This window comes from Lampris incognitus, chromosome 19 (assembly GCF_029633865.1).
Source record: "Lampris incognitus isolate fLamInc1 chromosome 19, fLamInc1.hap2, whole genome shotgun sequence".
NCBI classification, from domain to species: Eukaryota; Metazoa; Chordata; class Actinopteri; order Lampriformes; family Lampridae; genus Lampris; species Lampris incognitus.
In genome coordinates, this window is record NC_079229.1 from 21,925,930 (window position 1) to 21,938,645 (window position 12,716).

Sequence of the window (12,716 nt, forward strand, 5' to 3'; positions counted from 1 at the left end):
ACACAATCACTAGTTTTCAGTGAAATGGTCAATTCCAAAAATGAAGTTTAGCAAACTGAAGGCCCTTTCAGACAGTCCTTGGGAACTGCAACAGTCCACTACTAATTTAAGTTATGTGCAAGTCTGTGTATGTGTGTTTTTGTGCATTTAAATTACACAAGGTAGCTGTCCGTGAGGAGGGATCATATTGGTTTTCTCTGTTTCAGCTCCCTTTCAAATAAAATCACTTGGAATTGATGAACCTTGAAAATACACACACACACACACACACACACACACACACCACACACACACACCTGAGAGGACGACACACCGCAGATTTATATGAGGGAGGAGAGGGCAGCTCAGTTAGGGAGTAGGGGGTTGGTGTGGCCTTCCGGGAGGAGTAATGGGCTGAGGCAGTTCCATCAGACCGGACAGTCATGACAGGGGACGGACCCTGAGGCTCTGCCTCTGGGCCCAGCCACTCCAAAGACTGCTGTGGGCTGCATGGATGGAGGGAGGGAGTTTGGAAGACAGGGTACAGAGACGCAGAAGGCAGGGAAGGAAGATTTGCTGCCTTGGGGGGGAGGCAGATGGGGGGGAGCAGGAACAGGAATAAATGGAAGTGTAGCAGTAAAGAGAGAGAATGAGAGAAGTGGAGGGAAAGAAGGAGGGATTGCAGAGGGCATTTAGCTGGAGGAGAGGGCACGCCGCTAAGGGCGTAGGAGCGGTGACACCAGGATGTAGAGGAGTAGAGGGCTGACGCTGGGTGCTTTTGTATCTCCGCCACATGTGTCAGGAATGACTGGCTCACAAGAGCAGCTGTGCAAGTCAACCTCTGGCTGCCAGCATCCAAGGTCACACACACTCAGTATGTCTTCCCTCCGAGAGAGTCTCTCACTCACCTCAGCCTGTTGGGGGTGGGAGAGTGTGTGTGTGTGTGTGTGTGTGTGTGTGTGTGTATGTTGGTGGTGGTGGTGGTGGGGGGTCTGGGATGGGGGGACTAAAAGTGAGGCAAGGCAAAAAGAGAGGAGGAGCCATAAAGGTTTCATAAGCACTGGTACAAAACAAGAGCGAATGAAAGAAGAGATGCAAGGATGGTGCAGTCAGCAAGTACTTCCGAATATTACAGAGCCAAATCTGATCATCCACGTCTACCTAGGGACGAAACATTAAAAAAGAAAAAAAAGAAATAAAGGACGACCAATGCAAACTGCAGCTTAGCTTACAGGCTATCCTTGAAGGATGGTCTAGGTACAAAACAGGCCTGCTGTTGTGCAGGGAGCAGTTCAATGGCTGAATCTGATTAAGTGAGGAGAGCCCACTGTGAGGCCCTGGGTGTATTGTTCTCACTGAGGTCCTCAGGTGGACTGTCCCTACTGGGCTGTCATTTACACAGCAGGCAGTCATGAGAGAGGAAACAAAAAAAGGCTTTGCTACCAGAGCGAAGAGAAAAAAGAGACAAGAGAGATAGACGGAGAGGCAGAAAAAGAAATAAGAGTGGGAGGGATCTCTCAAAAAAAACAAAAAAACAAAAACAAAACCGGAGAAATGCAAAATAAGAGAGAAAAGAAGGAAACATGAGAGATGTGTCTTTTGTCGTTGGGCACCACTCTGTGCCTGAATACACAGCAGCACCTACTGGCCAGGTACACCGGGCAACATTTTTAGGAGTATGATGGGTGTCGCACATGCATACAAACCAAGCGATCTATTTCTGCCTATGTATGTTTCATTGCAAATTACAACCTAAGTCTTGGGCAGGTGCAAGGCCTGCTCTACAGTAGGACTGCTCCTCGATGTAAAGCACTGCTCCTCTGAGCCCAGGTAGAGACAGAGAGAGAGAGAGAGAGAGAGAGAGAGAGAGAGAGAGAGAGAGAGAGAGAGAGAGAGAGAGAGAGAGAGAGAGAGAGAGAGAGAGAGTCAGTCAGTGAGGATTTTGGGTGTGTTGCTGTGTTTCCCATACATGCTTGGTTGCTCTGACAATGCCTGCGGCTCGCCTAAGGGTCTGCAGAGTGTGTGGGCTTACCAAATGGCTACCTCACAGAAGAGGTTCTATCCACTGACCACAGCAACTGACTCCAACAGATAAACGCTAACTTTAGCCTGTTTACACAGGCCTGCTGCAAAAGAGAGCGGTTACACTACTAGCGGAGCATCAAATCCTCATAACGTCCCTTCGTGAACACAAACTTTCACTACGACTTGTATCAAGCACTGATGGCAAGACAGAATACCCTCAAGGAAACGTCACTTTCCTCACCGGTCACCCTCTTGCTGACTCTTGTCAATTTGCCACTCGTCCGAGGTGTGAGAGAGAGAGGGAGGGAGCGAGAAGAAGGTACCGTTTTGCGGAGGAAGTAAATTTCAGGAGTGACAATCTGTTGAGTGAGGGATCTGATGTGAGAATATGAACATAATGGAATTTATTCACACCACTTCCATCCAACTTAAAGCTCACTCTTTTTCACCTTTCTGGTTTTTTATTTATTTTATTTTGAGATACTTTACTGAACCCTGTAGGGAAATTACACTCTACATTTAACCCATCCTAGCTGTGTAGCTAGGAGCAGTGGGCAGCCGCTGTGCAGCACCCAGGGACCAACTCCAGTTCGTCTTGCCATGCCTCCGTCAGGAGCACAGACAGGAGTATTAACCCAAACATGCATGTCTTTTTGACGGTGGAGGAAACCAGAGCACCCGGAGAAAACCCACTGCAGACACAGGGAGAACATGCAAACTCCACACAGAGGACGACCTGGGATGACCCCCAAGGTCGGACAACCCCGGGGTTTGAACTCAGGACCTTCTTGCTGTGAGGCGACAGCGCTAACCACTGCGCCATCGTGCAGCCATTGTGTAACATCAAGTCCGCTGGTTGCGCTGCCATGCGGTCTTCATTTAAACACTGAGCAATGCGTCTCAGACAACAAAGACTGAGATGCAAATCAGATGTCTGGAGCTCTGATTAAAGGATGATGTAAGGATGGCCATATTTGCATATGAAACTGATCACTGGTTTCGGTCATTATGCAACTGTATTGTTTGTAAGGGTGGGGATACCTGCAGTCAGTTGAGACTGAAGAGGTCACTTAGATGAGTGATGAAACATATATCTGTCAATAAACGTTGTGTGCAGATGAACTGATTCAGCCTTCTGTGATTTTCTTACCTGGATTACTGAGCATGCATCAAGACATTAAAAGATGATAGTTTCAGCTGTTTAGACCCCTGGCTGGTGTGCTGCTGTTTCCCTCTGTCTGCCTGCCTTGCCTTCTCTCTCGGCATTCTTGGCTTTCCAATCTGCGAGCCATTTTCATAAGAGTTAAGGCCATCAACGACAGACAGCTGGTGTCATACCCCACCCCTGGCACAGTTCATAATAGTGACCCCCGGTCCCCCGTCACAGCTACTGTATAATCGGCCGGTGACAGGCACTCAGACAAATTTAAATGATTGTGTGTGTGTTTGTGTGTGTGTGTGTGTGTGTGTGTGTGTGTGTGTGTGTGTGTGTGTGTGTGTGTGTGTGTGTGTGTGTGTGTGTGTGTGTGTGTGTGTGTGTGTGTACTTGCAAGTTTGTGTATCGAATGCTGAGCGGGAAGGTCCATTAGCATTCATCACTGGGATAACAGGCTGGCGTTAATGGCAGCTGTTTATTTAAACAATATCTCATAAGTTATGAGCATTTATGGGTTGATAGAGCGTGCATTTTCTCTGCCCCCTCCCCCACCCACACAGGGGGTTCAGAGCTGTGCGGGTGGGGTTGGGGGTATTTCATGGCCGCAGATGGAGCACTTTGACATTGGACAGGTTTTATTGAATGGTTAGATAAACATGGGGGGGGGTATTTGCAGGATAAGCGGTTTGGATAATGGATGGATGGGGGTGGGGGGTATCAATGGGCATGCCAAACAGGTGCACAAGTCAAACATACAAATACATTTACACACCACTAGTTCCAAACTGGTAAATAGGTAAATATTGGACTAATGTTGTAGCTAGTTAGGATAATTTGACATTCAAATACGCTTCTCTCCACTTCGTTAAGTTTCCATCCAAACAACATATCCTCTATTTTGAAGCCTAACAACATAATGAACTTTTTTTCCCCGCATTCACTCTTGCAAGATAGAATTGCCCCTTTTCATATTAAATTTTAATATTTTTGAAGATTTAATCATTTCTCATTTTTTTCAGCTATCAGTTAAGGTGGTTCATATCCTGTCTGTAATTGCTCCCCCCCCCGTTTTTCTCCCCAACTGTATCTGGCTAATTATCCTATTTTCCGAGTCGTCCCGGTCGCTGCTCTGCCGATCCGGGGAGGGCTGCAGACTACCACATGCTTCCTCCGATACATGTGGAGCCGCCAGTCGCTTCTTTTCACCTGACAGTGAGGAGTTTCACCAGGGGGACGAAGTGCGTGGGAGGATCACCCTATTCCCCCTAGTTCCCCCTCCCCCCTGAACAGCCGTCCTGACCGACCAGAGGAGGCGCTAGTGCAGCGACCAGGACACATACCCACATCCAGCTTCCCACCTGCAGACACGGCCAATTGTGCCTGTAAGGACGCCTGACCAAGCCGGAGGTAACACGGGGATTCGAATCGGCGATACCCGTGTTGGTAGGCAACGAAATAGACCGCTACGCTACCCGGATGCCCTTTCATTGCTTTTTAAATGCTAATATCTGACTATTAGAGAACAACAACAACTCATGCACACTTGATACCTTGAAATCCTTCCAGACTTTACATGGCAGGAAGTGGCTGGTAACAGCAGAAAGGTCAACAGGAAGTGGCTGGTAACAGCAGAAGGGTCAACAGAGAATTTTATGGCACTTGGTATTTTAATACAGGGATGCCAATGTGCCGCTTACACCAGCCTGACTTCACATTGCTAATTCATTGTAGAAAGACCTAAGTGGAAAGTCCTGCTTAAATATGAATGGCAAAGTAGAGCACTTAGGGAAAACAGTACCCAGCTGCGTTAGCCACAACAAAGCTGCCTCAGACCCGATGACGAAAAGTGGAAGTTGAGGATTACGTAAAAGAAAGATGTCCGATGATAGCCAGAGCACCAGGAACACAAAGACACAATTAAAGCAAAAGTATTGAACACAATGGTGGTGGTGGAGCCTCATGCGAAGCGCGCGCATGCATGCACACGCACACACACACACACACACACACACACACACATACACACAGAACTACAGATTGAAAACTTTCAACGAGTATGTGTTTCCTTAATTTGTAGCTCTTTTTGGTCTTTATCTTTATTCATAGAGCATAACAATAAGATAAATAATCCACATAAACACACAAACAACTGCTGATTACACTGATTTCTCAAAAACCTTGGATTGCTTTGTTGTGTGTGTGTGTGTGTGTGTGTGTGTGTGTGTGTACACATACTCGTTATCTCTGCAGTGCTCTGTGCTATCCCCGTGCTTTGACACTGATAATGTATTTTTAATTTCTTTATTTCTTCATTTCACTGAGCAGTGTTTTTATCTTCCCATTTGATACCGCTGTAGCAGACACCATCCACCCATCATGCAAACAAAGCCAAACATCAAACCAGAGGGAGGGAGGGGGAAAGAGAGATTGAGGGAGCAGGCAAACGAGCAAACTCCCCTGTGTCTCGGCGTCTTATCTTTCAGAGGTAGAGTCAACAGTTTAACAGTGTGGATTCATATTCGGTGAGTCACCGAGCCTATCTTTCGCTTCCACGTGAAGTCTTATGTAAAGTAAAACCTACTTTACTCTTCACTTCTAAAAGTGGTGGGGAACGATGTTCAACCAGGTGTCATGGAGGACTATATGCATAAACATTTCTTTTTTAACCAAACACTAGACCTGTCATTTCCCTTAATTGCCCATCTCTTGCCCGCTGAATGGAAAGAGGCTGGTATGTTCATATCCTGAAGTCTCCTGGATCGTGACCTTGAAGACTCTCCTGGATCGTCACCTTGCCGTGGAGGGGAAGCTTGCATGTACCAAAGATTGAGCAATACGGTGGCCCAGTGGTTAGCGCTTTCGCCTCCCGGCAAGAAAGTCCTGGGTTTAAACCCCAGGTTTGTCCAACCTTGGGGGTCATCCCAGGTCATCCGTTGTGTGGAGTTTGCATGTTCTCCCCGTGTCTGCAGTGGGTTTTCTCCGGGTGCTCCGGTTTCCCCCACCATCCAAAAGACCTGCATGTTGGGGTTAATACACCTGTCTGTGCCCTTGACTGAGGCATGGCAAGATGAACTGGAGTTGGTGCCCGGGCGCTGCACGGCGGCTGCCCACTGCTCCTAGCTGTACAGCTAGGATGGGTTAAATGCAGAGCATAATTTACTCATGGGGATTAATAAAGTATCTCAAAATCAAAACAAAAAAATCAAAAATCCCAAGAGCTATGCTGTCCGAAGCTTAGCTCCTGGTCAGGTCACCCAAGGTGGACAGGTCAAGGGGGAGGTTCCAGATGAAGCGAGATCCAATAAAGACCTCAACGGTGGAACTGGCAGAAGATGTCTCCAGGTCACAATGGCAGTGAAGGCAAATGAAGGCTGCAACAGAGGGTGGTCCCCAATCGTCTTGGGTTTCCATGCCATTGGACTCTGGCCACCCCCTGCCAAGGACCGTGTGGTGGCTACAGGTGCATGCGTGAAGGCATCCTCCTATTATGCGGCTCCAGGATCGGCCTCTATGCCCACCTGAGGACCCAGAGGGAGGACGGTCATACTCGACCCCGATTGACCGTCAATGATGATGATCCTGAAGACATCATCCACGTGTATGACTTTTAGCCTTTAGGAGTAGATTTTTTTGCCAGATATAGTAGTTTCACATATGGGAAATTTTGATTCTTCTCAGTTCTAACTGTAGCTAGTTTGGTAAATGAAATCAAATGTTGCCATAAAAATATTTATAATTTCTACTGTTAACTGTATGGTTACAATACAGAAATATACACGATTGATTTTTTTTAGTGCTACATAACCACTGTGGATAAATGTTTCTCAAGACTAAAATAAAAGGTAGTCTTTTAAATGTATTACGGCCCATAACTGTACAGTTGTAAATTAACTAAGATGCACTCTGTTTGGACCATTCTGACACAACAGTTTTAATTATTTTAAGACTCAGTGCACTATTATCTTGATCTGTAAATATTTCTGTTTAATTTTCTATTACTGGCATCCAAATCCTCAAATTCTGTTGCTTGCTCACATTAACATTTATTACTTTTAGAATCTGGGTATTGCGTTATGTTAAATGTGACTGATTTGACCAACCAACCGAGTCAAGTTTGCTGTATATGCAAATTCCCTTTACACATACAGCACATTTTTTATTCAGTCTGCATGAACACACACACACACACACACACACACACACACACACACACACACACACACACACACACACACACACCACCACCACCACCACCACCATTGACAGAAATGGCACCTCCCTCCTTTGAATTACTCCGTCTGCTTTCGGCAAAGTATTCTGTCAGAGCGTCTCGCCAGATCGACTCATGGAGGCGGAGGAAACACACGAGAGCAGCAACAAGCTGCAGCGATGAAAGAAGCAAGATGCTCTTCAAAAGCAACGCATGCTCTCAGCCAGGGAACAGACCAAGGCCCTGGGCTTCTTCTATTAGCATACAGAGAAGGAGAAGGGTGCGAGGCGAGACACAGAGACGTTTGTTTTGACAACTTTACTCTCATCCAACGCTATCCAACTTTTGATTTCCGTTAGTGTTTCTCAATGCTCTGTGCATTCCTCTGTCCTGATTTTTTATTTTTTATTTTTTACAAAGCCCTCAGACCTTTTTTCTCTTCCTTCGCCTAATTCCTTGGTGTGAAGGGAGAAATAATTGAACACCTCCTTCATAGGTCAGAGCAGCGGGCTGAGGTAGTGACAGGCAGTAAAAGAGAGCGAGAGAGACACAGAGAGAGAGAGACACACAGAGAGAGGGAGAAAACTGATGGACAGCGCCGGGAGAAATCTTTTCCACTAACATCTAGCTCAGTGTGTTCCACACCTCCCAAGGTCATTTCTGGTCTCCCCGCAGAGAGACTGTCACTTTTAATAACTATTAAAAGGAACATTTTTTCCTCTCTTCTGACAGGCTGTGAAGTAGAGGGACCAGTCAGCGAGGGAGACAATAGGTTAGTGCTGGCAGAGTGGCGAGGTGAGACGCCAGGACACCAGCTAGCTATGCATGGTGTCACTGTGTGCAAAGTAGTGCTATGTAGAACACGACTATGAAGTCTGATGTCAGTCAGCGTTTTAGTTTAAGTTTTTCTTTGGGTGGCCATCTAAGTGGCAGAGCAACTGGAGTCTTGACCAGTGCCGTGAAACTGCTTAGACGGACTGTCCTTAAAAGAAGTATAGCCTGTGTTCAACAAGCATCCATCCTGCTTGAGTACCTTTGAGCAAGACGCCGAGTCCCTACCAGCCATTCACATGGTCAGTATTATAGCCAGCAAATGACATATGCGAAAAAATAAAGGAAGTAATAATAATGGATCACATTTATATAGCACTTTATCTAGACACTCAAAACGCTTCACATTGAAGGGGGTAACTCACTTCAACCATCACCAATGTGTCGTACCCACCTAGGTGATTTGCGCCAGAACGCTCACCACACATCAGCTTGAGGTGGAGAGGGAGGAATCATTGAACCAATAAAACGGGGGGGGGTGATTAGGTGGCCAGATGGAGAGAGCCAGGTTGGGAATTTTGCCAGGACACCGGGGGACCCCCTACTCTTTGCAATAAGTGTCATGGGATCTTTAATGACCACAGTGAGTCAGGACCTCGGTTTAACGGCTCATTGAAAGGACAGCATCTCCTACAGCAGTGTCCCCATCACTGCACTGGGGCACTGGGATTTTTTGGAAAAAAAAAAAAATTATTTGGACCAGAGGGAAGACTGCCCCCTACTGGCCAACAAACACTACTTCCAGCAGCAACTCATTTTCCTGGGATGTCTCCCATCAAAGTACTAGCCAAGACCATACCTGCTTAGCTTCTGTCATTCAGCAGAGCCAAGGTACATGTTGGTATGGCTGCTGGCTGCCGTAAGCGCATAGTGACTGGCCTACCTGTTGCTGTCGTTCGAGCCAACGGTCCACCATAGGATGGCTGGCGCTGAGCGAAGATCGAGCCGTCTCTCTCTGGAACTGGGTGGCCCAGCTGGCCGCATCCCTCGGCAGGCTCCTGTAGGCATGGCCTCCTCTGCCCTGCAGAAGAGCAGAGATGGAGAGACATGTACCCAAGTATTTATGTTTATGACCCACAGCTGACACTTTATAGGGGAAGCTGCCTGAAAAGTGCTTTTACAGAAAGAGAAAAATGGACATCTAACTTAATTGCTGAATAGAAACTAAAAAAAAAAAACAACAACAACAAAATTTAAGTCCTTACATGCTAGGAAAAAGCAACAATTTGGGATCGGCTAAATCTATTTTTGGAAATATTGGGGCATGCGGGTATCATGGCGGTTTATTCCATTGCCTACCAACACGGGGATCGGCAGTTTGAATCCCCGTGTTACCTCCGGCTTGGTCGGGCGTCCCTACAGACACAATTGGCCGTGTCTGTGGGTGGGAAGCTGGATGTGGGTATGTGTCCTGGTCGCTGCACTAGCGCCTCCTCTGGTTGGTCTGGGTGCCTGTAGGGGGGAGGAGGGGAAACTAGGGGGAATAGCGTGATCCTCCCACGTGTTACGTCCCCCTGGCGAAACACCTCACTGTCAGGTGAAAAGATGCAGCTGGCGACTCCACATGGATCGGGGGGGGCATGTGGTAGTCTGCAGCCCTCCCCAGATCGGCAGAGGGGGTGGAGCAGCGATCGGGATGACTCAGAAGAGTGGGGTAATTGGCCGTATAAAATCGGGGGAGAAAAATTGGGAAAAACACAAAACAAAAAAAAAGAAAAAAGAAAAGGAAATATTGAATAATTAATTTCAGAGGAACCACATTTTGGACACTTTCTACATGTTGAAATATGGTCCCATAAAACTGTGACTAAATTAAAAACCACAACCGTATTAACATTTTTTTTAAGAAACCAAACTTTACTCAAACTCTATTATTTGTGTTATTTGTGTTCTGCAGCGTCCAATCTGTGTGTGTGTGTGTGTGGGGGGGGGGGGGGTGCCAACTTTGACGGACAGAGTAGCCGGTGCCAGTCACTGGCTACTAGATGACTGGCAGCATGGTTAGCTTGTCTTGGACACGGGCCACACACCAATATTGTTCATTCACGTCTTATTATCCTCTGAATGCTAATCGTCTGTTGCTAATGGCTGCTTGCATTACAGGCCTGTAATAAGGAGAGGGGCCGCAGCTGAGCTCTTCCATTACATGAAAAACACCCCATGAAAATCTCCTGCTGAGGCGATGTCAAACAAAGAGGATTTCAGCCAGACTCCTCACATCGCCACTTGTGGAGGTTTTACAGCAAACAAAGCACCTGCAAGGAAGTGACCGAACGCAGCCAGGTACCCACTGTATGCCTGGACTCGGAAGACACACATTCAAACATGGACACACATCACACCCATAAGCATGTTCACGTGCATGCTCACACACACGCACAGACGCACACGCATACACACCAGATTACAGCCTAGAAAAGCGGACTTGGACCTTGTAATTTCAGTCAGGGTGTTTGTGGCAAGAGCTATTTTCAGAAAAATCAACTAAAATAGAAATGTAAAAATCACAGTGGTGACTATAATTCACATGTGCCAAGGCCAAAGACACACACACACACACACACACACACACACACACACACACACACAGAAACAGAAAGATGGCTCAAGAACAAGAAATGTATTCCCTCAGAAAATGGCAGCAAATGGCAGGAAAATGTAAATAACAAAACTCGCCTCAGTGAGAGAGAGACAGAGAAGGGGGGAGAGAGAGAGAGGGAGAGAGAGAGGTAGCGATAAGGAGACATAAGATTGACAAACAGACCAACAGAGGACGAATATTAACTTCAGAAAAGTTTCAAAATGACACTAAAAACACTGAAAGGAGTGAGACAAGACAAGGTCAGACAAAGTGCACGTGAAGCAAGGCAGCGAGCTCCTACACCCTCGCGTGGTAAAACAATCCATGTGTGTTTTAGTGGAGCTGAATGCGGCGTGACGAGGCCTAAGGAAGGGCTGCAGACAGGCTCATAAAACTGGGCAGGTTACCAGGCCTGCACCCAGACGGCCAGCGATAACCATCGCAGCCGCAAGTCGCCACTCCACAATGCACCGGTACCCTCGATGACCTTTGCCATCGGGTTTTTATGACAAACACCAATTCGTAAAAACCGCGGAGAAACATCAGCCCAAACCCACCCCTCCGATCAGCCTGCAACCAAGCGGTATATGAGGTGTTCTCGAGCCATCGGGAGCTGTGATGGGTTTACAATGCCAGGTGATGACTGAGGACACCCGTCCGCTGTATTTCTCATGGAGATTTAGCAGAACCGGACCTGACTCAGGAGTAATCGGACTCACAGGAAACAGAATAGCGCGGCAGAATATTGCCGGCTGCACTTAGAGAAGGAAATGGTCTCAGACAATGGGGTGGCGGGGAATATCCCAGAAAGAATCAAAACATTAGTGTAAGATGTATGGCATGTGTCCATACACTCTTCTGGTTAAGCTGATCTGTGTGATGTATAGCTTTCTGTACAACTCCCTTAGAGGTTAATACTAGTGAAAGATGAAAATATTTCAGTGTCAGCACCGGTTTTTACAGATGTGCTAAACATCTGTTTTTTTTCTGGGTAAAAATAGACTGACTGTAAATACAGTACGTGACAAGTGGTTATTTATAAAAGAGAAACTGAGGATGAGGAAAATGAGGGTTCGTTCAGTGATGCACGTACCCTTTTTTCAAAATGAATGAGGAATGGGAGGAGGACCTCCCGTTCCTCACGTAACCTTCCCTCCATTCAACAGCAGCCACCTGCGCTCCATTAAAGGATCGTTTTTTGGTTTTTTACAACACGGGTCTTACTTTTGTAGTTTTTTTTTCTCCATCCATGCATATCAGTTGTGATGTTTTACCCACCAGCTTCATTTTGGAGATCACAGGTGGATCCTGTTTTGTAACGGGATCTTATGTGGCAACTGAACATGAGCCTAAAACCTGTCCTTTCAGCAATGAATAACAACAAAAAATCTTCATAGAAAAAAAAACCATAAATGAATAACATGTAGTACCCCGGTTTAACAGTGTGTATTATTTCCCATATTCGATGACTCCTCAATTCCAGTTTTTTTTTTTTTTTGGGGGGGGGGGTCCCCCATTTCTCCCCAACTGTATCCGGCCAATTACCCCAATCTTCCAAGCCGTCCCATTGCTGCTCCAGTCCCTCTGCCGATCCGGGGAGGGCTGCCGACTACGTCATGCCTCCTTAGATACATGTGGAGTCACCAGCCACTACTTTTCACCTGATAGTGAGGAGTTTCACCAGGGGGGGGTAGCACGTGGGAGGATCACGCTATTCCTCCCTGTTCCCCCTCCCCCCGAACAGGCACCCCGACCGATCACAGGAGGCGCTAGTGCAGCAACCAGGACACATACCCACATCTGGCTTCCCACCTGCAGACACAGCCAATTGTGTCTGTAACGATGCCCGACCAATCCGGAGGTAACACAGGGATTCGAACCGGCGATCCCATTTGTTGGTAGGCAAAGAAATAGACCGCTACATTACCAGGACA

At 46.9% G+C, this 12,716-nt stretch overlaps 1 protein-coding gene across 1 annotated transcript in view; it reads right to left on the bottom strand.

Annotated features, from left to right (window-relative positions):
* The window catches only part of LOC130129512 (partitioning defective 3 homolog), a 465,188-nt gene that overhangs the window by 264,074 nt on the left and 188,398 nt on the right, over nt 1-12,716 (bottom strand). Inside the window, exon 5 of the mRNA XM_056299064.1 lies at nt 9,085-9,222. Within this exon, the coding sequence (XP_056155039.1) occupies nt 9,085-9,222 (138 nt within the window). The remainder of the gene's footprint in view (nt 1-9,084; nt 9,223-12,716) is intronic.